General features: G+C 39.5%; 1 protein-coding gene across 6 annotated transcripts; it reads right to left on the bottom strand.

The window, feature by feature from the left end:
* Window position 1: 1 nt before the first annotated feature.
* On the bottom strand, window positions 2–24,381 carry trpm6 (transient receptor potential cation channel, subfamily M, member 6). Of its 6 annotated transcripts, XM_078952765.1 has the most exons (43): window positions 23,864–24,381; window positions 22,679–23,586; window positions 20,754–20,833; window positions 20,512–20,550; window positions 19,572–19,761; window positions 19,074–19,287; window positions 17,524–17,648; window positions 17,245–17,416; window positions 16,972–17,146; window positions 15,795–15,918; window positions 15,638–15,710; window positions 15,444–15,544; window positions 15,101–15,235; window positions 14,417–14,470; window positions 14,189–14,323; window positions 13,960–14,085; window positions 13,477–13,748; window positions 13,024–13,252; window positions 11,437–11,589; window positions 11,158–11,313; window positions 10,884–11,012; window positions 10,426–10,677; window positions 9,423–9,597; window positions 8,553–8,667; window positions 8,271–8,467; window positions 7,856–7,988; window positions 7,218–7,656; window positions 4,160–4,480; window positions 3,815–4,085; window positions 3,358–3,455; window positions 3,138–3,240; window positions 2,938–2,981; window positions 2,776–2,840; window positions 2,669–2,694; window positions 2,515–2,565; window positions 2,260–2,325; window positions 1,849–2,147; window positions 1,638–1,720; window positions 1,350–1,555; window positions 1,192–1,243; window positions 984–1,096; window positions 335–395; window positions 2–258 (listed from the first exon to the last, which is right to left on the bottom strand). In XM_078952765.1, the coding sequence occupies exons 2-43, from the start codon at window positions 22,736–22,738 to the stop codon at window positions 219–221; spliced, it is 5,952 nt and encodes a 1,983-aa protein (XP_078808891.1). In that variant the 5' UTR covers window positions 22,739–23,586; window positions 23,864–24,381; the 3' UTR covers window positions 2–218. The 6 variants fall into 6 exon arrangements, with proteins under 6 accessions (XP_078808891.1, XP_020561734.1, XP_078808889.1 ...); XM_020706075.3 differs by lacking the exon at window positions 335–395; XM_078952763.1 differs by lacking the exon at window positions 2–258 and having other exon boundaries at window positions 305–888.
* Between the last annotated feature and the right edge of the window lie 43 nt (window positions 24,382–24,424).

The following is a 24,424-nucleotide window of genomic DNA, read 5'->3' as shown; positions in this document are numbered from 1 at the left end:
AGTTTGAATGTTTTGAAAAGGGCTTTCATTCTTAGTCTGTATTAAAACAAAATAAATGTAATACCTGAAATGTAATTTTTTTGTTTTTGAATCACAAAGTTTAATCCAAAGACCAAAAAAAAAAAGCCTGCATTAAAATTGATTTTTCTCCCTACTTCTCCTGGTACATCCTTGTTTTATTGTTGGCTTATTCCTCTTTCCTTGATATTCTGCCTGCTTCACTGCTGATCTCGCTGCTGGTTGGACGAGTCCTCAAATCTGAACAACAGAAACATCAGTTAGCAATATGTCACTCCAAAAACACAGTCATTATCACAAGAAAGAGAATACTGACAGGACTGGGAGGAAGTCCGTGTCTCCAGCATGAATAATTTGGTTTGATTTGTTAGAGAAATCTTGGAGAGGACACAAGAAAAGGAAAAGGAACCAACGCACCTTTGAAAATAATCAAAACAACTACGTTTGACTGTTTGTGTTTGTTTGCTGAGCTTGTTTGTTTTTGAGCACAGTTTCTCTCAGCACAGTTATCCTCTAGATGGTATCATGTCTACCCAGGGACATTAATTAATAGCTAATCAAAGCTAATGTCTCAGCAGCACATTGCCAGCACAAAGACATGATTAATACGTAATCAAAGGCCGTGCAGCACAAACGCACAAAGCAAGGCCCACCCCCCTGCCTCAAACATGACTGTTGTTTTAGAAATATACGAAGGCGCGTAGCTTAATTAGCTGGCGGCTGGTGTGTGCTCTCTTCATCTGAAGTTATTGGGGATTTCTCTCTTTGCCAAGTTGGCCTCCTGAGTGACGACATGGAGGTGACATACAAAAACATATGCACACGTGCACACAAAAATCTGTGTGCGTTGAGGAAAAAAACTCCTATAATCTGCAGGTCAGCCAACAAAAAAAGAAAGCAAATATTTAATGTTAATTCTTGTTACTTCTTTCCTGTGTCCTTTTTCATGAATAAACATGGCTGACCTTTTAAGCCAAGTCTATGGCAGCAGAGATTACAAGTGTGTTTCTGCAGGAAGCCATTGATGGCAGCAACTCCAAGGTTATCGGGGCCAAAAAGCAAATCCCCTTTGCCACCACTGTAATGTAGAAAAGAAGAGCAGAATAGTCAAAGTTGATCCATAAATAAGGAATAATAAATGCTTTCCAATGACACATCTAGTAGAGGCTCCACCTTTGATCGTCTGCCATGATGACCGTTGGATCAGTCAGTTCCTCTCCAACTCCTGTCAACCAGAAGGAAAAGTTGGAAAAAACTCAACATGTGGAACTTAAAAATAAAAACATCAGATAACTTGCATTATTGTATCCACATATGGCAAGAACTTTGACCTTGAATATCCAGCACCAGGAGCTCTTTGCATGAGTGCTCATAGGTCCAGTGGGAGAAAGCAAGCAGCATGTCCTCCAGTGAAGAGCAAGGGGTGATCTCTTCCCCGGTGTTGTTATTGTATTTCCTGAAGTCACCAGTCATGTTTCTCTCAATGGTCAGCCATTGTCCATTGGAATGCCAGAGGACCAGTGATACATCTAAAAATCTGGGGGATAGATAAGGAAGTGATCACATGTGTATCTATCTATGGACGCAGGACTAAACACATAGAGAGACAACCAACGCACCGTGGTGTAGGATGCATGTCATGAGGTTTGATCTGGTTGAAAACTTGCATCATCTTCTGTGCAGCTCTTTGCTGCTGGATCTCCTTTATAGGATCAAGACATTAAAGCCACATGAAGATACATGAGAGCCTCACTGTTTTCTAATTCAACCTAAACCAAAAGAAGAAACACTTTTGCCTACATTTACTTTAAAGAGGTTGGATATGCTTACCCTTAAACAAAGCTGTAGTGCAGTGCTACCAGGGAAGTGCTTCTGCCAAACATGCACCACTTCGGACTTAAAGGCTTTCGCCACATATATTAATCCAGGTTTGAGTATATCTTGTTCTGCCCAGGTACAAAGCATCCTGCAGCCCTGCCGGAGACCCCCATCCAGAGAGCCTTCCTCACTGGAGAGGGGCTGTAGTATAGCAGATAGGCCTTTGGAAGACCAAACGGAGGCTGAAGGAGAGTCAGCGTCTGCGTCACAGGGGGCTTCCTCCAGGGTGTAGATGCTCACCTCTTCACCTCCTGGGGAAAGTGTAGAAAATGAGGACAGGCTTGAAATTAAATTAAGATTTATTTATGTATCTATTATTTTAAAGAATACCACCAGAAAAATAAACATCTGTAAAACAATTACCAAAAATGGAAACGGGTGTGAAGGGGATGGTTTGAGCCAGTCTCATCAGATTGTTTCTCTCTGTGGCTGATGAAATGCACAGAAAAGATTGTGATCAAAACAAGTTGAAAATAAAAAAATATTGTATTCTGCTCTGGAGCCTATGTGATGGACACATATGAACATTAAACTAAAGTTGTATTAATTCACAGGAACTTTACTACAAAAGCAAAACTTGCTGTGTACATGTAAAACAAACTACAAATACTTTTGTACCTGAATAGTGTGGGTACAAATTTTCACTGGACTGGAAAGATGGACTTTTGACTGCAAACAAAACAAAGAGAATTTACAACAGCATATTTTTAATCAGACCAAACAAATGTTTTGTTGCAAGATTTTGTTTTTTCAAATGTGTCATCAGAAGTACCTTCAAGTGGAATGCCACTCTGTAAACTGCAATGGGAACATCACGTTTTTAGAATAAAGCCTCTGAGTAATGATCACTATGGAGGATTTCAGAGAAGTCAGACTTACGAGGATCTTCGACTCATGGATTTAGCCCTGCTGTTCCAGGCGGAATGCGTGGGACTCCAAACCTCCTAAAAAGACGAATGAACAATAACTAAATCCATCTCATTAATATTTCTATTTAAGATAATGATCCTAATATACACCCACAATTAAGCAAAGCATTACCTGATGTGAAATCATTTGTTTCATCAAGTCTGGTGAATCAAAGTCTGAAAGTACATGAAATTGCTTCAAACAAAAATACTTTTCACATCACCTACCGGTACTTTAAATTGAAAAAACAAAAATGCCCTGGTTTGCATTTCCTGTCTTGTGCAAATGGAACACAACTTGTTCAATGTGCGAACAAAACTGCTGATACTCACTGAGCTGACTGAGGCTGGTTGAAGCTGACCAACAGGTGGGTTCTCCTATAAACTTAGAACGCCTTCTCCATGATGCATCAGGCAGATGAGGTTGAACACCTTCCTACTCAAAACATGAAAAGATAATTATTTATGAAATTCATGTAATGTTCAACCTAAACAGAATATGTACTAAAGAACTACATCTGTAGAAACTTATAACGACAGAAATTTGAGTTACCGGATCAAAAGAGCTCTCTTTTATCTTTACCGTCTTTCTGCTTTGGCCCTTTTCTCTGCTGCCAGAGACCTGGATGGAGTCAGAGGATTTTGACCACTCTGCAAAAACACAGAAATGACGCATCTCTTTTTACACAATTGTGGGACTACTGAGCTCTACTCCGCTTCACTCAGTCTTTGTGGATTTCTTTACCAAGTCAGATCACCCTAAATTCGGGTCATCCCAGATCACAAACACCACCCCTAAGGGGTTGATAAGAAAGGTGACTGGACCAAGGCCAGTTTACAAAGTTTAAAAAAGAGGCATTTAAAAAAAATCTACATTTAAAAGAAAGCTTATCATGATAATGAGGCAGTTCCCAAAAACTGTCTTCTTCGACAAAAAAACAGTGTTGGAAGTGAATTATTATCAAGAGTCCACCAGAAAAAGTAAACAAAAAATGTTTTACCAATCTTACCTTGGCTCCTGCTGCATGGCAGGCACGTATCATCCCTAAAGCCCCTCCTGCCTCTTATCCTCTCCTTGCTTACTGCTTCATTAAGAGTAAAAAATGACCCTCTTGTTGGGCTAAGAGGTGCTCCAGAGAAAGTTATATTCTCCATGCTGGATGACAGAGACCTACTAAAGCTATAGAACCGCTCTTTGGGCATATAGAGCCACCGAGGAGCTATCGAAGGTCTTCGCCACTGGCTGGAGCGTTTTGACACAAAGGATGGCAATCTATCGCCCTTACAAAGAGACAGAATTTTGTAAACACAGAAATGTTTAGGAACAATTGAAAAAAATGTCAAACGATACACACTTCTGAGTCAGTCAAGTGTTCCGGTGTGTCATCTTGCTCTTCGCTGTCACACTCTTCCTGCTCTTCCATGGAAGTATCCGCCACACTTGGATACAAATATGGGTCACATGCCCAGGACCTTTGAGATGGTGGACCCACAGCCCTTGGAGAAAGAGGACTCTCGCAGCGGGATGATCCACAGGACTCAGATGGAGTCTGATGCTTCTCACCTTCATGAATAATTTTTCCATTGTTGAAAAGAGTAACAGAGGCATGCGATGAAGGTTTTGGGACTCCCAACAACTTTTCAATGGGATAGTCAGCAGTTCCAGAATGAGAATCCTATGAAAGAAAGATGTCTTAGAGCAGATTTCTTCAGCTACAAAAGTCATTTACCATCGTGTAGCTTTACAGTTTGAAGATAGACCGTAACCAGAAATGCAAGAAAAATTTGGGGAGAAAAATACATTTAACCCTTTTTAAAGACAGGAACTAACAATGTTTTTAGCATGACAAGCTACAGAGGATAAATGACAAAAAGGACTGGGGGCAGGTCTGCTGTAATTTTAGAGCACACCTTAATCAAAACAAATTGTTATGAACCCAGGGGAATATTGTTCCCATGCACAGAGGTCACAGGGGTGGACAAAATTGTTGGTACCCCTCAGTTAAAGAAAGAAAGTCCACAATGCTCACTGAAATGACTTGAAACATTCAAAAGTAACAATAAATTAAAATTAATTGAAAATTAAATAATCAAAATCAGCCATAACTTTGGAGTTGTTGATAAACAGAATTATTTAAAAAAACAAACTGATGAAATAAGGCTGGACAAAAATGATGGTACCTCCATAAAAGACTGAGAACTAATTGCCCAGGGGGTTATGATGAACTCAGGTATGTCCTTTAATTGACATCACAGCTGTTTTCAAACCCATAATCAGTCAGTCTGCCTATTTAAAGGGAGACAAATAGTCACGCCGCTGTTTGGTGAAAAGGTGTGTACCACACTGAACATGGACAACAGAAAGCGAAGGAGAGAATTGTCCCAGGACATCAGAAACAAAATTATAGACAAAGATCATAAAGGTAAAGGTTATAAAACCATCTCTAAGCAGCTTGAAGTTCCAGGGACCCCAGTGGCACATATTATTCAGAGGTTTAAGACCCACGGGACAGTAGACAACCTCCCTGGACGTGGCCGGAAGAGGAAAATTGATGACAAATTGAGGAGACGGATAGTTGGAACTGTATCCAAAGAGCCCAGAACAACCTCCAAAGACATTAAAGGTGAACTCCTAGATCAAGGTAGATCAGTGTCAGATCGCACCATTCCTCGTTGTTTGAGCCAGAGTGAACTTCATGGGAGACGACTAAGGAGGACACCACTGTTGAAAGGAAATCATAAAAAAGCCAGACTGGAATTTGCAAAAATGCATGTTGACAAGCTACAAAGCTTCTGGGAAAATATCCTTTGGACAGATGAGACCAAACTGGAGCTTTTTGGTAAGGCACATCAGCTCTATGTTCGTAGACTCAAAAATGAAGCATACAACAAAAAACACAGTCCCTACTGTCTCTCATGGAGGAGGCTCAGTTCTGTTTTGAGGTTGCTTTGCTGCATCTGGCACAGGGTGTTTGAAGTTGTGCAAGGTCAAATGAAATCTCAAGATTATCCAGGCATTTTGGATAGAAATGTGCTGCCTAATGTCAGAAAGCTTGGTCTCAGTCGCAGGTCATGGGTCTTCCAACAGGACAACGATCCAGATCACACAGCCAAAAACACCTAAGAATGGCTAAGAGAAAAGCGTTGGACTATTCTGAAGTGGCCTTCTATGAGCCCAGATCTGAATCCCATTGAACATCTGTGGAAGGAGCTGAAACACGCCATCTGGAGAAGACACCCATCAAACCTGAGACAACTGGATCAGTTTGCTCATGAGGAGTGGGCCAAAATACCTGTCGACAGGTGCAGAAGGCTCATTGACAAATACAGAAACTGTTTCATTGCAGTGATTGCCTCAAAAGGTTGTGCAACAAAATATTAACTTATGGGGACAATCATTTTTGTCCAGCCCCATTTCATGAGTTTGTTTTTTTAAATAATTCTGTTAATCAACAACTCAAAAGTAATGGCTGATTTTGATTATTTAATTTTCAATACATTTTAATTTATTGTTACTTTTGAACGTTTCAAGTCATTTCAGTGAGCATTGTGGACTTTCTTTCTTTAACTGACAGGTACCAACAATTTTGTCCACCACTGTAGTCAAATGTTTGAATGACAACACTCAAGTGTGAACACCACTGAATAAATAGAGCCTCTCTGCCATTCTGAAAGTGTTTAGTGCCCCAAAGATAAATATGCTTTAAAGACAGTTCTGCAAATGAAGCCCAGAACAGTAAATGTAAGTTGAAAAGGTCTGGCGATAAGAGGCAGAAGATCCCAAGATCACCATTTTAAAACACGTTTGCAATTACACATGCAGTTTTTCGTAATGTTTGAAGCAAAACTGGAAGTCTGCAAGTCACAATACACAATCCAAACTGTTAAGCAAGGAGCCCCCTTCCTTGCAGGATGGAATTATTAGCAAAAAAAACAACAAAAAAACTCCATTATTAGGATAGAGCACTCTGTGGATACTAAAGCAGCAGCAAAAACCTGTAATATTCAGGAACAGGTCTTGGGGCAACCATCACAAAGTTTCAACCCTTCAAAAACTCTCCAAATACTAGAAATGAGCCTGGCATTGAGATGGCTTAAAAGCTAGACCTAACTCTTCCACAACATTCTGGAGTGATTGTTGTAAAGGGTTTATAAAAAGCTTGCCAAAATGCAAACTTAGTTTGAAATAATAATAAAAATTCAGAAAGAATGCATTTTAGGGTTCTGATAAAGTTGCAAAGAAAAAAGGAAGTTCTGAGTGTACTAACAGACTTTATGCAAAAATACAAAAATATGCTCTTAATTATTCTAACTGTTTTCAAATATTGTAAACTATTGGTAGGAAATAAGTTGAAATTTGCTAAATCTTATCTTCTGCCACCAAGCAATACATTTGATGGAACCTGTAGATACCTCTGTTGTTGTTTCTTCTTTCCTCTCAGTGTCTTTGTGCTTTGCTTCCTTGCTTCCCTTGGATCCCATGTGACGCTCCACCGATGCGACTCTACTTGCTGCTGCGACAGAGCCTTTTAACAAAGATGGGGGTGTACTCTTGCATGATTTGGTATTCAATCGGCGAAAACTTGGGACATCGCAGTCGGTGTTGCTCCTGTGCGGGAGAGTCCAGCTGTGAGGGAGGACGTGCTGCAAAGTCGGGTTGATGCGACACTGAGCCAAGCGTGCCTCTTCCTTTTGGAGGCTGTCAGAGGCAGTGAGAAGAGTGAGCGTGTCTACGGCCAGAGCAGAAAGGTCCTGCAGTTGACCCATCTGACAGTCTAACTCTGACAGGCTGTGCTGAATACAGTTGACCTTCTCGGAGATCTCTCCCACCATCACACTCATTTCTTCTGCTCTGGTAGAAGATAAAACATACAATTATTACCTGATGTTAATGATTAAGAATTATTTTCTTTCTTTGTTTAATAATTTTTCCCTGTTTGCCTTTAAAACTGTGTAACAAATCCCAGCAAGTAGAAACTGTGACAATGACTTGTACCAACGTGTGATCTATGAAAGCAAAGCACTTGTAAAATGAAAATCTATAATCAAACCTTTCAGCTATGGCTCTGATCTTCTTGATTTGATTACTTTGGACATCTCTGTCTTTCTCGTGGAAGTACACCTCAACACATTTTTTCTCAAATTCATGAAGCTTCTTTCGATCCTCGTGGCCTAAATGAAGTTCTAAAGAAGACAGAAAGGGATTTTTCTACTGTGAAAAGTTTGAACAAGATTTCAAAAATTAAAACCAAATTCAAAGGTTATGCTTAGTGCACCCAAATGGTTAGAAGCTGTAGTTGAGTATGGAAATGTATACATATGTTTCCTCTCTATAGTCACAAATGTTGTCTGTACTGAAGATTTAGGAGATCAAACAACTGAATAAATATTCCTGATGTGTGCAATTAAAACATAATAAACCTGATTCTTTAACCAACAAACAAACATATATGCTGTGATACTCACTAAGCCCTGAGCCTCTCTCTCCCGGCTCAGTGTCTCCCAATAACTTCCAGTAGATGCATCGCAGAGCAAGAGCCATGTGACTGAGGAGGATTAGAGGCGGGGGCAGCCATGGCCTCTCCTGATAGGTCATTATATAGCGGTAGCGGTTATACTTCCATAGCTTGTTCGATGTTGAAGCCATATCAAAGTAGATGTTGCTGTTAAACAAGAAAAAAAACAACACATGCACTTAAAAATTCTTGCCCACCCTTTAGAAAAATCTACTTTACAACATATACTCACTTAAAAAAGGCTATGAGAACATTGACCATGATGATATACTGGACAAACATATAGACGGCCTGGAGAAATGATGTAAGAAAGGACGCAGGGGGGCATGAATTACCACCAGCACATGCTGTCAAAACAAAAAAATATGATTTTGAGACATAATAACTCATATTTCCGCACAGATTAAGAGATTTAATCCAGCATTGGAGCTCAAATGTGAAAATGAATTCTTCAGCAGCTGCTCGAATTTACAGATCTGATCAGATCAAAGAACTAATTATTTAGTCCATTTTTCTTTTACAATTCCTAATAAAGGTATAGTGCAATTCTGTGTACCATCATATTAGGTTTCAATGATCTACACATTTTTTTCTTATGTTGCGTATTAAAGGTAAAATTTTATGATGGTTTGCAGACAGAATTAAGTTAGAGAAAAGCTCTAGAATTTTTAGAGCCACTTTTAACCTGAATTTATTGTGAAATCAAATCATTCTACTTCTACTAATTTGGCCCAGGTTTTACAAAAGCTCATTCTCTGAAAAATGTTCAAATCTTTCTAAGACAAGCCACAAGTTTAATACATTTAATGTTAACCAGATAATGATAAATCATGTAATAAAATGGTTACGGTATAACGGGGTGGGATGATATAAGTTTGCTTCCTTCCACTCCCTTTCAAGCAATATTTATTACTATGTCTAAATATCCTAAGTTTGATTCGTTATTGTATGAATGTATAACTGATGATTGTATTGTTTTTGTGCATTATTCTTATTTGACTGCTTGAAATAGACCATTTCAAATAAAAAAAAACTTCAAAAAATGCGTGTATATTGTGCATCATAAAATAAGAAAGATTGCATTTTCTTCTGAACAACGTACGATCGATCTCGCCTGCGTAGACCTCTCCAAAGATCATCCAGTAAGGCTGGAAGACTATGTCTCGAGCCAGGCTCCACGATGGCTCCTCGTCTGGTGACAGGATGGCCTTTCTGGAGACTCCAAAGCTCAGCAGCACTATAGCCATCATCACCACGATGAAGAACATATTACTGGTCTGGAAACAGAGCAGAGGGAATGACAAATGCTCATGGCGATGGCAGTTCAAGGCAAGCAGAGCACAAAAGACTAAAAGAATAAAAGACTTGACTGTGTCAAGTTCCTCTGCTCTTTTATAAATTGTTTAAACTTTTAAATGCAGCAGGCCAATTTACAATAAGAAAATATAAATAATCACTTTAAATTAGGTAAAATGCTAGTCTGTTAGCTTTATTTGAAGTCCCTAAAAGACATTTGTCTATAGAAAAAAAACATGAACATGTTTCATTTATTTCAAAGCTTTACATACATGGATATTCAGAATATAGGCATGAGGAATCTCTACATTTTTAAACTAACAATATTGTTTGAAAAATTATATATTTTTTTCAGATTTAAAAATACTAAAGTTGAAATGTACAAATTTTCTGCAAGTCAGACCACTGGTACATCAAAGCATGACATCTTAAACAGTTGCTCACTTGTCAGAGGAATTTTAAAAAATGCTCCCTAAAAAAATTAATAAATAAATAAAAATCCATAACCAAACTATTTAGACATGGTTTGGGTGTGAAAGGGGAAGATGGGGTAGAGATTCACTCCATGATTAAAAAAAAAAAAACTCCACTCATGAGAAAACAGGAGTGAAGCAGGAACTTCAAACTTAAAAGTGACAATCCCACCACCACAACCTATAAATGTATGTAAATTATCACTATTATTTTTGTATTAGTCTTAATTAAGTATACAATTTTATACATTCACTTTTTAGTCAGTTTGCCTTTTTTTAAATTCTCTTTTTAACCTTTTTTCTCATCTTTTTTAAGCAAGCCCACTTTGTACACACCATCTTAGTGATTATAGTGAGGTAAGGGCCAGCGTGCTGATTGACAGCCAGCAGATCCAACACCCTGATGAACCAGAAAATGATGTCCAGGCAGTAAGCGATGCGCCCTGCTGTTCTGTACGGATCAGGGTGCCAGCGCAATGCAAACCCCACCAGGAAAAGAAGGATGGCGACAAAATCAGATATGTTCCAGTACTCTGAGAACCAAATCTTCAGCTTCTGCCTCAACTTTCTCGGCTCAGACATCAAAACCTAAATGACAAGAGAGACATACAAAGCTCTACTGTTTATTGTGGCATCACAATGTATTACTTTGCTATCTTTACATAATCTTAAATAAATGTTGTATTTTATCATAGATAATATTATCAGACTGAGCAGTTTCAGTATTTTCTCTACATGCTACTAACTAACTTAAACTGAAACGAGGAACCATCGCTCCCTGCTGGAACACTCACTTCTCTGGTTTTCTCCACTGCAGTAGACACAATGTAGAAAATGACCAACCACTCTTGAATACTGGGTCGATTTTCCATTTTCACCAAGACGACAAAGGAGAATAACATCAAAAAACACAAGTACGACATCTAAAAATAAAAAGGAGAATAGGTTCAGAAATAGCCATAATAGTTTACTCTAAATACAACACAATCTTAAAGACAAATATCATATGTGAAATAAGTTAAAAGAATATTTTTTTCCCCTTAACTAAAGGGGATGGACTCCACTTACTGTGTGAAACCAAAACTTGACAACAGGAGCTGTGTAGAAATCATAGATTCTTGTGATCCAGGGGAGCCACTGCACCGTTATAGTGGAAACAGATCTTGACAGAGGACCAAGACATTTCTCATAAAAAGGGAGGCCCCGCTCTGCATCATGATGACTCTAAGAGAAAACAGAGAGGAGCACAGGAGAGAAGAGTTCAAACATTAAAATAAAAAGCAGTGCAAGAGTGGTTTACAGTAGAGAACAGAGCTAGATACAGTATGTTCACCAGTGGCACTTTACCAGGTCAGCAGTAGCCTGAGGAACTGGAGTTGACTTGACAGAGTCAAGCCCAAACAGCATTGCCTCATGGGTCTGTGGTACATGACACATTTCCGCTTCGCTTTTAAACTCCAGCAGCAAGATGGCAGGGGGCAGAAGAAGGCTCAAGATTATCTTTATCAAACAGAGAGAAAGTGTGTCATGGAGGTCTGCACAACTATCAAGAAATCATTGAAACTTAATGGGGTTAGATATCATGCAAAATCCACTTTTTGAGATTTTTAAGTGTACTATAATCTTAAATCCTCACAAAAAATAACCCCAAACTGGTATTTTTGAGCATTTCTGAGTTTTCCTCTGAAAACCTGCGCTCTAAGCACCAGCTCCTCCCAATCCACGAAAACCAGTGGATGATCAGCAGTGATCAGCAAGAACACTTTCCCTTTATATGGACAATAAACACATCCATCTTTTCAAAAGTTTGGTTGTTTTGGTGGGTGAGACGCAGACACGCTGCCAGGGGGCTCCAGGTTGACATGAAATGGGCGGCTCTCACAAGAAGCAAAAGCCGGTGCCCCAGAGATCGAGTCGTCTTACTTACTATGGTAAAAGAATTAGCCAAAAATAACTTGTGCTTCATTATAAAAACTTGTTCTATAGTAAACCAAAGGTAATATATTATCACATATAGGGATATAGTTTACTCTGAAAGGCTTAAGAAAGGCATTATATAGGCCCTTTAGTCCTATTTTAAAAGACCCACTTTGATGAAAATCATGTTTTTTGTTAAAGTTCTTAATAAGTTCTGGTTGCATTTTTTTAATGATGGAGTACATGTACAATGAAAATAAAGATTAAAATTGCATGTCTGAGTATATAAATCGTTGTGAATCAGAATCGGACTAAGAATGTAGTTTGAAAAAGCTTGTAGCTAATATGTGCAACCGGCGGGCCACAAGCTCCCTGTTCCATTCCATTTTTATGCATTCGCTTGCAGAAAAGTAGATCCATGTACGTCCAGGTTTTCCTCATCTGATCTGGCATCTGGCTAAAAACTGTGCAGCTCCAAAATTACTCACCACCTTTGATGCACTGGTAATGTTAGGTTGGGGTTGTGAGGGGCTGTAAGCTACCGTGACAGCACGTAAACAGATGAGTGATGGGAAGTGGAGGTGGGCTTGATCCACACCAAAAGTTCTACCCATAACTTCTAAATTTTAAAGAATTACTGCCGCTCAGCAAAAACTATGCTGTAGAAAACGACAGAGGTTTTTTGATTTTGGCTTAAATTGGCATAATCTTGATAAAAAGACCACTGGGAAAATAGATCAAGATTATTGGAGTGAGTCTGAAAGTTAAAAAAGCTTTTCTTTTTTTATTTACACCAAACCGGATTATTCTTTTTTTCTGTGTGCTGCACAAAAATCTGTGTGACATTTATAGACTGACTGGATTGATGTGTTATCTGGTGTTTTAGTGATACAGATATGGAAGAAAAATCGGTGTCACAGGTGTTCAAACTCTTATTGAAGAAAACCCCTTTTTGCATTAAAAAATATCAGATTTTTTGGAGCATTTCATTTCAAATGAAACTGCAGTGACATTTACCTTCATAAAAGAGTTCTTTCTCATGTTAAGGGGGCCCGTCCAGAGATCAGTGAGGAGGGTCTGAGTGCATGAGTGTGAGACAAACGGTCTGTGACACGAGGACACTGCCAACTGCAGACACGTGAAGTGGCTCCATGCTTCCATCTCTGAGGTCAACAGTTTCATTGCCATTTGTCCGTTCTGTCGAAACGCACAATCCAACACATCCACGGCCAGCTTACCAAACTCACTGAAACACAAAAGAAACATCAAACATTGCACTGAAATAACAATCTCCATAACATTTTAATATCCTGGTCAACTAATAGAAGTGCACATTGTTGTTTTTTTTAATGGAAATGTATACAAAACATCCAAATATTTCTTTGGGGGGGGGTTAATGCCTTCAATATATAATAAAAAAGGCTAAATTCCAAACAAGTCTACTTATTTCATGCAAACTTTATAACTTACAGTGAGTCTGCCTTGAATTTTTCAGCAATGTTGTCATACATGCTGCTCAGCCGTGCTTCAAAGGCCATGGAGCGGTAAAGCTTGCAGCCCACGATGGCTCGTGCCAGCGCCTCTTCACCGTGTTGCCACAGGAATAGTGCCATCTGCTGCCGCTGCTGAAGGACCGCCCAGACAAAGAGGTCGTTGAAGTTGAAAAGGACTTGCAGTGAAGCGTCACCAAGGCTTGAGCTCAACCTCGTGTCTCGAGTGCTCCCAGGGGTCGCATCTTGATCCTAGACACAAACAAGTGGTTATAGGGGGATGGATAAAGACATACATAAATACATTTTAAGTGTGTAAAACTATACGTTTTATTCTCCAGGTCGAACCTAGCTGAGACAGTTAAAAACACATTGATAGACTTTTAATAGCGACCTTTGTGTTTGAATTATTCAAGCAGATTTATTTTCAAATTATCTAGATTTTCAAATAAAAAGACTCCACCTTGCGCTTGTAGGGCTGAGCAGTTCTAAAGAATTGCAAGTCCTGACGACTTCCATTCCTCCGGGAGTTTGATTTCAGTCCCAGCCTTTGTTTAGAAAAAGAGCCAGAACTGTCCCATCTTCTGTCCTACAAACCAGTGCAGACCGTAATTTGAACAGATTTGAACTTTTTTCTTTTTTTTTTTTACAGGGTGTATAGAAAACATCAATGAATAAATATCCATACTGACATTGTCCTGCATGCGGCTGTACGCAGCTCTGAAGTGTTTTCGTGTGTAGGTGCTGCGATACGCTCCTCCTATCAGGTATTCGATCACCAGGCCAACGTCAATAAGAGAAAGACGGTAACCGGCTGGAAGAGAAGTCTACTCCATCAAACACACAAAAAGACACATAGTAAATATGCAAGCGAGGAAAAACACAAATACAAATTTTAAGACGCAAGGTAAACAACTGGCCTGTTTTGCATCTTCAACAAGGTGCTGCAGGAAGCGCTGAGTCTGGCCCAGTGGCTGAAAAATAACATTCTTTTTATTGGAAAACAAACTGAAAATGTGTGGTCCCTCTAACAGGCAATAACACACAGAAGACAAATGTCATGTGGAGAAAGGCTAAAGTGATTTGTGGTTTCAAAAAGACAAACTAAACTTTTTAAAATACTTTATGTGGGAACTGCTGCCATTTCAAAACTATGTGCTTAGAGAAAAACCAGCAAAATTGGAATTTATTCCTTTAGTACAAATAAGTGTGAGGTAAGGCGGTGTTTCCCAAATCCAATCCTCATGGAACACAGTCCTGCCTGTTTTCCACGTTACCTTGCTTAACCCCACCTGATTCACCTCATCATCAAGCTCTGCTGAAGCCTGATTATGGCAGCCATCAAAGGCAGGTATGTTTGAGGGGGGTAGGCTTAAAAAAAAAAAGGCTGGACGGTGTTCCTCAAGGCCCAGGGCTGGGGAACCCTGAGCTGAGGACTGAAGCATATCAAAACACAATTTAAACAAAGTTTTAAACAAATTTTTCCTAACTAAATATACGCTTCAATAATGTTTGTTTAAGAGAAGCACTTTTTTTCTATTCTCAATCAAAATTTTAAAAACAGCACAAGTGTGAGAAAAGGCCAAAAACCACATAATAATTACAGTGTTGTAAAGCTCCTCCAGACGCTCCACAGTGAGGAAGTGGCTCATGGTCATGCCGTTGTCTATCAACATTTTGACGAAACTCACACGGTCCAACACCAGAGCATCAAGCATGGCTTTTTCTAAGGAACCAACCTGCAAACACAAATCACATGAACATCAAAATTACTTTTCTTAGGTTCCAAGCTGTCGCTCATTTCTTTTTCTTTGAGAGACGTAGTTTCAGTAAAAATGTGACCATGGTGTAGTGCTAATAAGCATCTTATGACAGGCATGTTGACGGAAAACAAACCCGACTAAACTGAGCCGAGCCTCAGGTTGTCTTTGCCTTGATCACACTTACCGGCCAGTGCTGTCCATACACCAGGATGTCTTTCTGTGCAATGTCTGCTTGGTCCCAAGCTAAAGCCATATTTAGCTGCTCTGCTGGACTGGCTTTAGTACCTGCGTTTTATTCAATGAAAAAAAATGCACACTGTAATCTCTCTTTTATGCAGAGATCAAGTCTATAACTAAAAACAACTGTAGAAAATGTACCTTTGAGTGTAGTACTTAAAATTGCTGCATCTGGTGCCATCTGATCGTCTGACTCAGAGTCAAAAATTGTAATCTGTTGAACATAAAAGTGTTTTTTGAGGAGCCTGCATGTTTAAATACTGTGTCTTCTGACTGGTCCTAAAGTGTTTTGACTCACAGACTCTCTGTGTTCCATACACTGCTGGAGGACGGAGTAAAGACGAATCGCCTCAGTTCTCTCCACTCCAAATTCATCTCCAATTCTGGTGAGGAAGTCCTCTATAATGTCAGCATCCAACTGCCTTAATGAGAGGTGCAGAATCAAAGCCACATTTCTAATCAGTTTCTGCACACCCCGTGCATAACATTTGGAGTTTATTCTCCCGCATGCATTTCTTTATAAACATTTAAGACTGTAGTCGTGAGGCCAATCCCACAACTGAAATATTATTATTGTTTTGGTCCAAACATGGGAATTACAATGCACAGCCTCACATCCCTCTGAGTAGATGTGTGAGTTTAGGTGTTTGGCTACTATGGGATGAGCCTTTTCTTATTAAGTAGGATTTTCTATTGTAAAAGTGATCTTCTTGTGGATATGCAAAAAACTGTTTTCGTACCAGAATAAAAGATTTTCACCCCATCTTTTTAACAGCATCTTCTATGATCTATTTGTGCTGTGTCACTTCTGAAATTTATAAAATCCAAACAACTAGCAGTTAAATACAAATCCATGCATCAAGTTGGAAAAAAATGCTTCTGCACCAGAGAACCTTAAAAGGCATTGAAATATCCAGATAAGTATCAATGTCTTCCCTATTTTCTATAAACACGACATTATTTGATAAAATAACTAACACAGCAGATTTTGGTTGAAATGTAATTCTCTAAATATGATTCATCATCATTTCCACTAATAAAAATACACATTATTGTCATTACGTCAATTTTCTTCTCAAATGTTATGTCATGTGTAGGTTGTCCAAGGATATCACAAGCACAGTGGATAAGTATTGATTTCCCCCTTAAAACACAGTTTTCTCAGCTGGATGCATCTGTTAGCACTCAGCTAATGACAGCAAGTAACAAGGTAACAAATCAGTAAGATGCAGTTATAAGCAATCGTTGCATTTGGTGGGAAGTTAGGAACCTACAAATGCTATTCCGCTGTGCACCAGTCAAAAGAAAAAGTTCATTTCTAATCCTTAAAAATTAACTCTTTTTGCTCGTTATTGGCAAAATAATAAGCAAGACAGAGACTTTGACGTCCCATGTGGACTTTGACGGACTTTATATGCATAACATGAGGCTTTTACAGCTGCCACACTAGATCTGGACCGTGTTTATTAAAATACCTGTCGTTAGCAGTCTGCTTGTGTAAAAAAGAGAGCAGGTCTGCAGCTCTTCCAGATCCTTCAAACACAAACACCGGCACAGGGGGTGCACTGCTCACATAATCCAGCACAGTGAAAACAATGGAGGGACCTCCCTCCACCACAACACACACCATAGGGACTCTTTGGTTCAATCCTGCAAACAAGACAAGAGGTGTGTGTGTGGGGAGGGGGTGTCGGGTCACATGAAGCCCCCGTTTCTTCTGCATGTTCTGCACCCACACAAACACTTACGAGGATGTATTTTCTGCTGCTGGATGTGTTTTTCCAGCTTCCTCCGAAGGCCCTGCTGGCAGCCATATTTTCCAAGTGTTCCATCATCCACCAACAGAAAATGGGAATGAAAACCGTTGAGACAGACTCTCTTGCTCAAGGGATTTCCCAGCGGCTGGTAGGGCTTGAACACCTGAACCATTGTGGGGAAAAAAGGGCACAAGGTAAGACTAATCTTCACAGAAAAACATCCATATCAGACCTTATAACCCAGCAACAAATAACAGTTTCTGTACTGACATCTCTGCCTATGAGGTCCATGTTGTTGTCAATCACTCCCCATGGCGTGATCCCAACTGTGTTTCTCTTTCTCAGGTCGTGGCCTCCGAACACTTTTACTGCCTCCCCTACATACTTAGACACACCTGGAGAGAATGTAAAGAGCTGCTAGACACATTTTAGGAACATCAATAGCTGCGTTTACATGGACAAAAGTAATCGGAATGAACGCCTAATCGGAAGAAAAATGCTTCATGTAAACACGCCGTTCGGAATATTCTGCCCCGATCAGACTCGTTTGGATCAAAATTTCTTTCCGATCGAGATAGGTGGGTAGTGCAAATTGTTGATCCGATCGTTGTGCATGTAAACAGTCCATTCCGATCGTGTATCACTACTGCTCTGGTTTAACGTCATGCATAGACGGATGTTTCGCTCCAGAGAAGGCTTTGGAGCTCAAACAAGACTAACTGGCTGCTCCGCTGACGCCCGGCGCGGACGCTTCTGCGCTCCGCCCTCGTCCCACGGGCTCCTTGACTCTCCCTTCCTATCTTCTCTGACACCCCTCACGGGGGGCGTCGGGGAGGAGCGCTTCGTGCCCTGGCTGCCATTGGACGGAGTGAACCGTATCTCTGAGCAGAGCAGCTGGACTTATAGCTTTGTGTTTGAGGGGAGAGGAGGGGAGGATGCTTTGTTACGTGTGGGAGACTTCGGACTGCCATCCATCCCGCAGTTCTATGTGAACCAGCCGAATTCAGGAGAACCATGTCTCCCTTCTCCGAGCAGAGCTCAGGCCAGCTCACACAGCGGCTTTGGGGCACTGTGTGAGCTTTTCAAAGCAGAAATGCCGCTCAGTCCTTAGAACTGTTGAAACAATCACGTGGATTTGTGTTTCCAGTCGTGTCCTGACAAAATAAAGGCTGATGTTATTCCCACATAATTACGTACAGCTATGATGCAGATTGCAGCATTTCCCGCATGGATTTTATGTTCATCTAGGCTAAATGTTGTTGTTAGCACATGTTAGCCTTCACCTAACCCTTCTTCCGGCTTCGTTCTGCCACAAAAAAGTTCCAACCACACAGATTAAAAATAAAATGATGAGCAAACAGGTGCTTCATTATAAACATAACATTAACAAAAGCACATTAAGAAGATCATCTCATATATTACAAAGCTGCTACATTTATGCATGTGGCAGCTCCACTTGTTTACAGCGGGAGTCATTTCCTCTTCAGAAACAGAACTGGGCATGTGCAAATGATTTATTCCGACCGAAAGTGCGACCATGTAAACGTTTGTTCTAATCGGAAAAGGAAATTCTAGGCCCATGTGGACGGTTGATTTCTAATCCGACCAAAAAACCGGATTTTGGATGATATAGGCCCTTTAAGATCGGACACTAAAACTATTCAAGTTCTTGCATTCAGGTGGATAAATATGAGCAGAACTCAAGCTTAGAACATAACTGGTTAACAGTGTCTAGGCATTTCAACAGTAGACTGGGGCATTGGCGGATGCCCAGTGTAATTTTTAGGTAAAAAAGAACCGCAAACCTTTTTCTTACTTACCCGTATTAATCCCATCGGTGAGTATCCATCCCCCTGTGCTAAGGGCAGCAGTAATCAGCCCCTTGCTAAAGGCTTGCATAACTTTTGGGGGCAAGACAAAGTTTTCTGTGCCTCCCTGGACCGTCAGCAGCAGTTTGGGTCTCTCCATCTGCCATTCCCTCAGCATCAGCTGCAGTAAAGCTTCTGGCTTGGAGTCCACAGCCACACGAACGTACTGAAAATACATGGAACTGCTCTTTGAGCTCTTCTCAGTGACTGTTTTGTCATAACTGTGGATAGCATCTCAGCTATTATACAACTCAATTAAGTCTCTTTATACCATAACAAACCAAAGTTTAGACAACCACAGGAAGCTAAACCTCTGTCTAAACGCAGAAAGGTTGAATTTGGGTTGTAGCTTGTAAAAGAACACTGAACTTTTATTTCTAATACTCAAATAAGAGCTGATCAAACAAATTTCTTTGACTAATGAAACAAATAGTCATTACGATTACAGACCTTGGCTCGACACACTCGTGTGGCTGTGTCTTCAAAATCTATGGTCCCATAAGCATTGGTGGGACTAGCTCTAGTATGGACCTCGATGGACCAGTCCTCTTCCATCTCTTGTCCAGAAGCAGCATAGAAAGATAATGGAGGAACAGACTCCTGCCAGGAATGTTCCCCCACGAGACGACCACAACAACACCTAAGAGATACACAGAGGTTGTGTTAAACTTTTCAACCTTCTCTTCACTTTGAAGCTGGAGTTTTACTAAAAAAAGGATTTTGAGCATTGCCAAAAGAAATGTTTTTAAGATAAATTGTTAGAGCAAATTGTAAAGCAGTGTGAAGAGTGCTCAATAAAGGTTATATAATCAGACACAAAAAAAACTTGGCAAAGGTCAAACCTATTTTAGACTAAAAAATGCAACTTTTTACTATTCAAAAAGCTAGACAAAAAAACAAAATGACCACTCTTACTAAGGAATGTCGGCATTAAAACAAGAAAATAAAAATGCATGGATCATGGATGGAGCACAGCCTCATGATAAACACCAAAGAGGCATTTCACTGAACAAATGAAAGCGCTACAACTCCTCCTTTCTTCCTGCTGCCCACCCTTCCTCTCCCCCTCCCTTTTTTGTCCTTGAGTTTGTTTTCTTCCACTTGATTGTGTTTTTAATGACACAATTCCAACCACCAAATATTATTTCGGATTCTGTCATTATTTTTTCGGTCGCCCCACAGTTCAGCTAAAGCTTCAGAAATGTGTGAGTCAAGCAAAAAGTAATCACCAAAAAAAGTTTACATAAAAAAGTAGGTAGAGAGTAAAAGCACCATAAAATGTGCACAGTAATAAACAGGGGGAATTCACAGAAATGCAGCTCTTGTGAAAGTGTGTCAGAGTGAAATCATCATAGTAATGCATACATAAAATCAAGAGGGTATACAATACCTGATCAAGTTTTGGCATATTTGACATACTGGAACACATCTGTGAGAAAGAGGAAATGACAAAAAATAATAATAAGTCAGCTTTTCTTTCTGGACACAGGGGTGAATTGTAAAGCATCTTTTTCTCTGAAAAAAAAGTTTGTGCAACTGCTGTGCATTTTAAGCTGGCTACAAATTAAAATAACTTAGTTTCTAAGAATTAGTAAAGCTGGTTTTTAGGTTTTTTTCCTAAGACAGATTTACCTGTGTTGGTCCCATGAAGAAGGGATGAACCTCACACACTCCCTCTTGAAGAGGGTCTCTTCAATCCAAGACTTTCGTGACTGAAGAAAAAAAAAAGCATTCTGGATTAGATATGAAGCTGCACATTTTGGGGGCTGTTTTATCCTCGTTCAAAAATAGAAATAAATAAAAACAACATTATTGTTAAGAAGGAATGAAAAAAAATAAGTGACCTTTCCTGTAAAACTCATAGTGGTGCCAGTAAAACATCCTAGATCCTAACGGAGTCAAATGTCACCCCTTCCCAACACAAACACCTAGCAGCAGCCTCACACGCAACAAAATGCAGACAGGACCTGAGCTATAACAGCCAACCCCTTATTTAGCTTTGGAGATTTCTTTTTTCCTCATGCCTTCCCTGTTTTTGTTAAGTCTTTGCTCAATTTCTCAGCCAGGTTTAACAATAGCCTCACAGAGGAAAGCACAGTTGGTAGGAAGCACACAAACATCCCCTTCCTGAGATTAGCTCACATAATTGGAAAGTTGGTGTACTCCCACTTACAGTCAGCCAGCGTAAATACTAAACAAAGTGCTGCTCATTTTGTTCACTGGGTTCTGAATAGGAACAGATTCTCTAACAAAAATAAATATATAGAAAGAATCAATATGAACCATGTAAAACAATTGCAGCCACTTTTAACATTAAGAATAAAATAAACAAACAACTAAAAGGTTAAAATACTTTTAAGTTAATCATTCCAGAGTTATTATGGTTTTGTAAATGTTTAAATTAATTTATTCACAACCAAAGTGTTCTGCAAACATGCAGCTATCCAGAATAATAATGAAGGAAAATGTTCAACTGTGTTCGACACATTTTCAGTTCAGTTTCACTAAAAAACCCTCACGACATAGTTTAATCCTGAATAAACACGTTGCATTAGATTTTCATAAGGTCACTTAACACTTATGTTAGTTTCAGGTTTTTCTAAATTAAAATTCAATTTCAAATTTAAGGGCAGGGATGCCCAGTTAAGTTTAGTCTGTTTAGTTTAGTTTGCCTTTTGAATTCTATGACTTCATGTTCCTTATGATTTAATGTTTACTTTGCAATTACCAGTATGAAGCCTATTGAGATGACTATTGCTATTGGGATATATACATATAAATGAACTGAATTGAAAGTTTAAAAGATTTAAAAAGTACAGGTACAATATCAAATATTTAAAAAGAAGGCAAATCTTATCCGAAATGACTTAAAAAAATGTGAAAATATTTATTTAACATAAATTCAATGAGATTTTTTTTTGGGGGGGGGGGGGGGTCATATTAAATGAAATATTGGTTTATTTTAAATTGTCAATATTTTAATTAAGAATATTATACCACTCGTTTTTTCTTTGTGGTTTAATCCGAATTAGGGTTTTTGTGTTGTTTTTAATTTAGCTTATTTTTTTTTAAAGATTTGTATTTTAATACAAATATCAAGAAATAATTCCCATTTTTATGTTTACTTGCAGACCCAGTTCGCCTCAACATATCTGAGACAGTCCAATACTTTTTTGCCTTTACTTTACTTCAAACATTTATTCGGCATACCAAATTAATTTTTGTTTGCAGTTGCTTTTTTTTTTTTTTTTTTTTTTTTTTTTTTGCTGCAATGGCTGTTCTCGGCCACCGTACTATATGATACATTTGACATATTTCGTTTTATTATTCAGCTGTACTGCCTAGCTAACTCGCTTCTAAAGTTTATCCAGGTGATAAACCTTTGGCTAAAACTTCAAACCACAGCTAAACTTAGCTAACATCAAAGTTAGCAATTAGCTAATTAGTTAATAAATCGCCCTGCTTCTGTCTTAAATGGATACATTCTAAAAACTAGCTGAAAATAAAAATCCTAAGTGATCTGTATGCAGCACCACCTTTTTTTTTTCCAAACTTACCATGTTTGTATCGTTCAGATGGAGCACGCAGAAGTGTTGAGGTCTACCGTCGACCCTCATTCAAACCCCGCCGCTTCATCATTCCTCCGCCCGGCAGGCCGCTCCTTTATCAGCCGCAGGTCCAAAGGGCGCCGGGCCTTCCAAGAAGCCTGGAGGACTTCGTGACCTCCTTCTTAAAACCTGTTTATACCTCCGTAGCGGTCAACGACGTTCTATGACCTCATTACCCTTTTTAATGGCACAGAAACCCACTGAACACACAGGTGATGAATGAAAACCCCCGTGATGAACGGGAACCTGCTCATTTAGCACTTTGTTTGTGTCATAGCGCTCACTCAAAACAACAACAAAAAAGGCTCCTGAAAATGTTATGTTGTTTTTCAAAATTGAAAATTTGGTGGCCAGAAATGAAACTGGATTCAAAAACGGTTTAATACAAAGACTTTTTTTATTATTAACAAAACTGATACAGCATTTGGATAACACTAGTAGCAGGTTGACTACAAAGCATCAAACGCTTTAGTGGCTCACACAAAGCTGTTAAATCTGCTGGTAGATGATCTGCTGCTTAAGAAGTTCCCATTTAAGTCAGCAACACCAAGAACTTAACAGGCAGGATAAACTTGCCTCTGTGTTTTGGTTTTAAGGTGTCTGACCCTGTCTTCACCATGTCCATCGATTGTGAAAATGGGTCAAATAGATATACGTATGTATTAGGAATGGTTAACTTTTTATCTTCAACTCTCCATGGCATCTGAACATGAGTCACTGATTTTTGAGTGTTCCTTTGTCTTGGAATCTGCCCCAGGACCATCATCCAGCAGGGAAAGGTCAAGTTCAGGTAAGGGGACTCTCCAAAAGTGGAAGGAGTTGTATGTGCAGTCTTCACTCTGCGAGATGTCAACTGCCTGAAATTAAACAGAATAATCAAAGTAAGCATTGGCAAACGAATCCAATGATTTGCAACTTCAGAAAAACAATCAGTTTAAGGAAAATGACGGTGGGAGAAATGACTTGACAGTTTAGTGGGAAAACAAGCCAGATTTAATGTGCAAATAGCGACATCTAGCGGATGATTACGATCACTACACTGTAGTTTTCTTAGAAATGCAAAACAGGCTAATCATATCCCCATATGGTACGAAACTCTTAAATACTGCACGCTGTAAAAAAAAAAAATCATACTTTATTTTTTTCTTGAGAAATTGCTGCTTCCGACCGAACGAAATCCTTCCGAGATCGTTTCTTGTTTGTGAAAGCGAAGGAGCTGCGAAGATCCTGGAAACTTCCAGAGATCGGTTCCGTCAAAACATTCGCCACGTGCTTCCTCGGGTGGCCGACTGCAGTCCTAAGACAAAAGCCCGTGTCTTTTTCCTCTGGGGTCTCTTCATCGTCAAAGCAGTGCGGCCTCTTTCTGCAACGGTTTCCCAACAATGCTAGGAGGGATGGCACACCTCCGACTGAAGCCATGCTGTCCACCTGTATGTCAATACTGTGAAATAGAGGACGGTGTTTCTTAGGGGAGAGCTCGTGCAGCGTGCTCTCCGCGTTTCTCTTGGCCATCACAATCAGATTAAATAGAAGTTATTGAGCAATTGAAGCAGCCAGCTATACCAAAAAATGCGTCACTTTCCTGTGGTGGCTAATCTGGGTAAAACTAATAAACCGGTAGTGACGTCCACACCCACAAAATACAACCAATCAAATATGAGTTCTGCAATTTAAACCCCTCCCATAACATTTTCC

The sequence above is a fragment of the Oryzias latipes genome, chromosome 9 (genome assembly GCF_053564925.1).
Source record: "Oryzias latipes strain Hd-rR chromosome 9, Olatipes_Hd-rR_3.1".
Classification (NCBI taxonomy): domain Eukaryota; kingdom Metazoa; phylum Chordata; class Actinopteri; order Beloniformes; family Adrianichthyidae; genus Oryzias; species Oryzias latipes.
The sequence above is the reverse complement of the archived record's forward strand: the minus strand, read 5'-3'. Positions and strand labels throughout refer to the sequence as shown.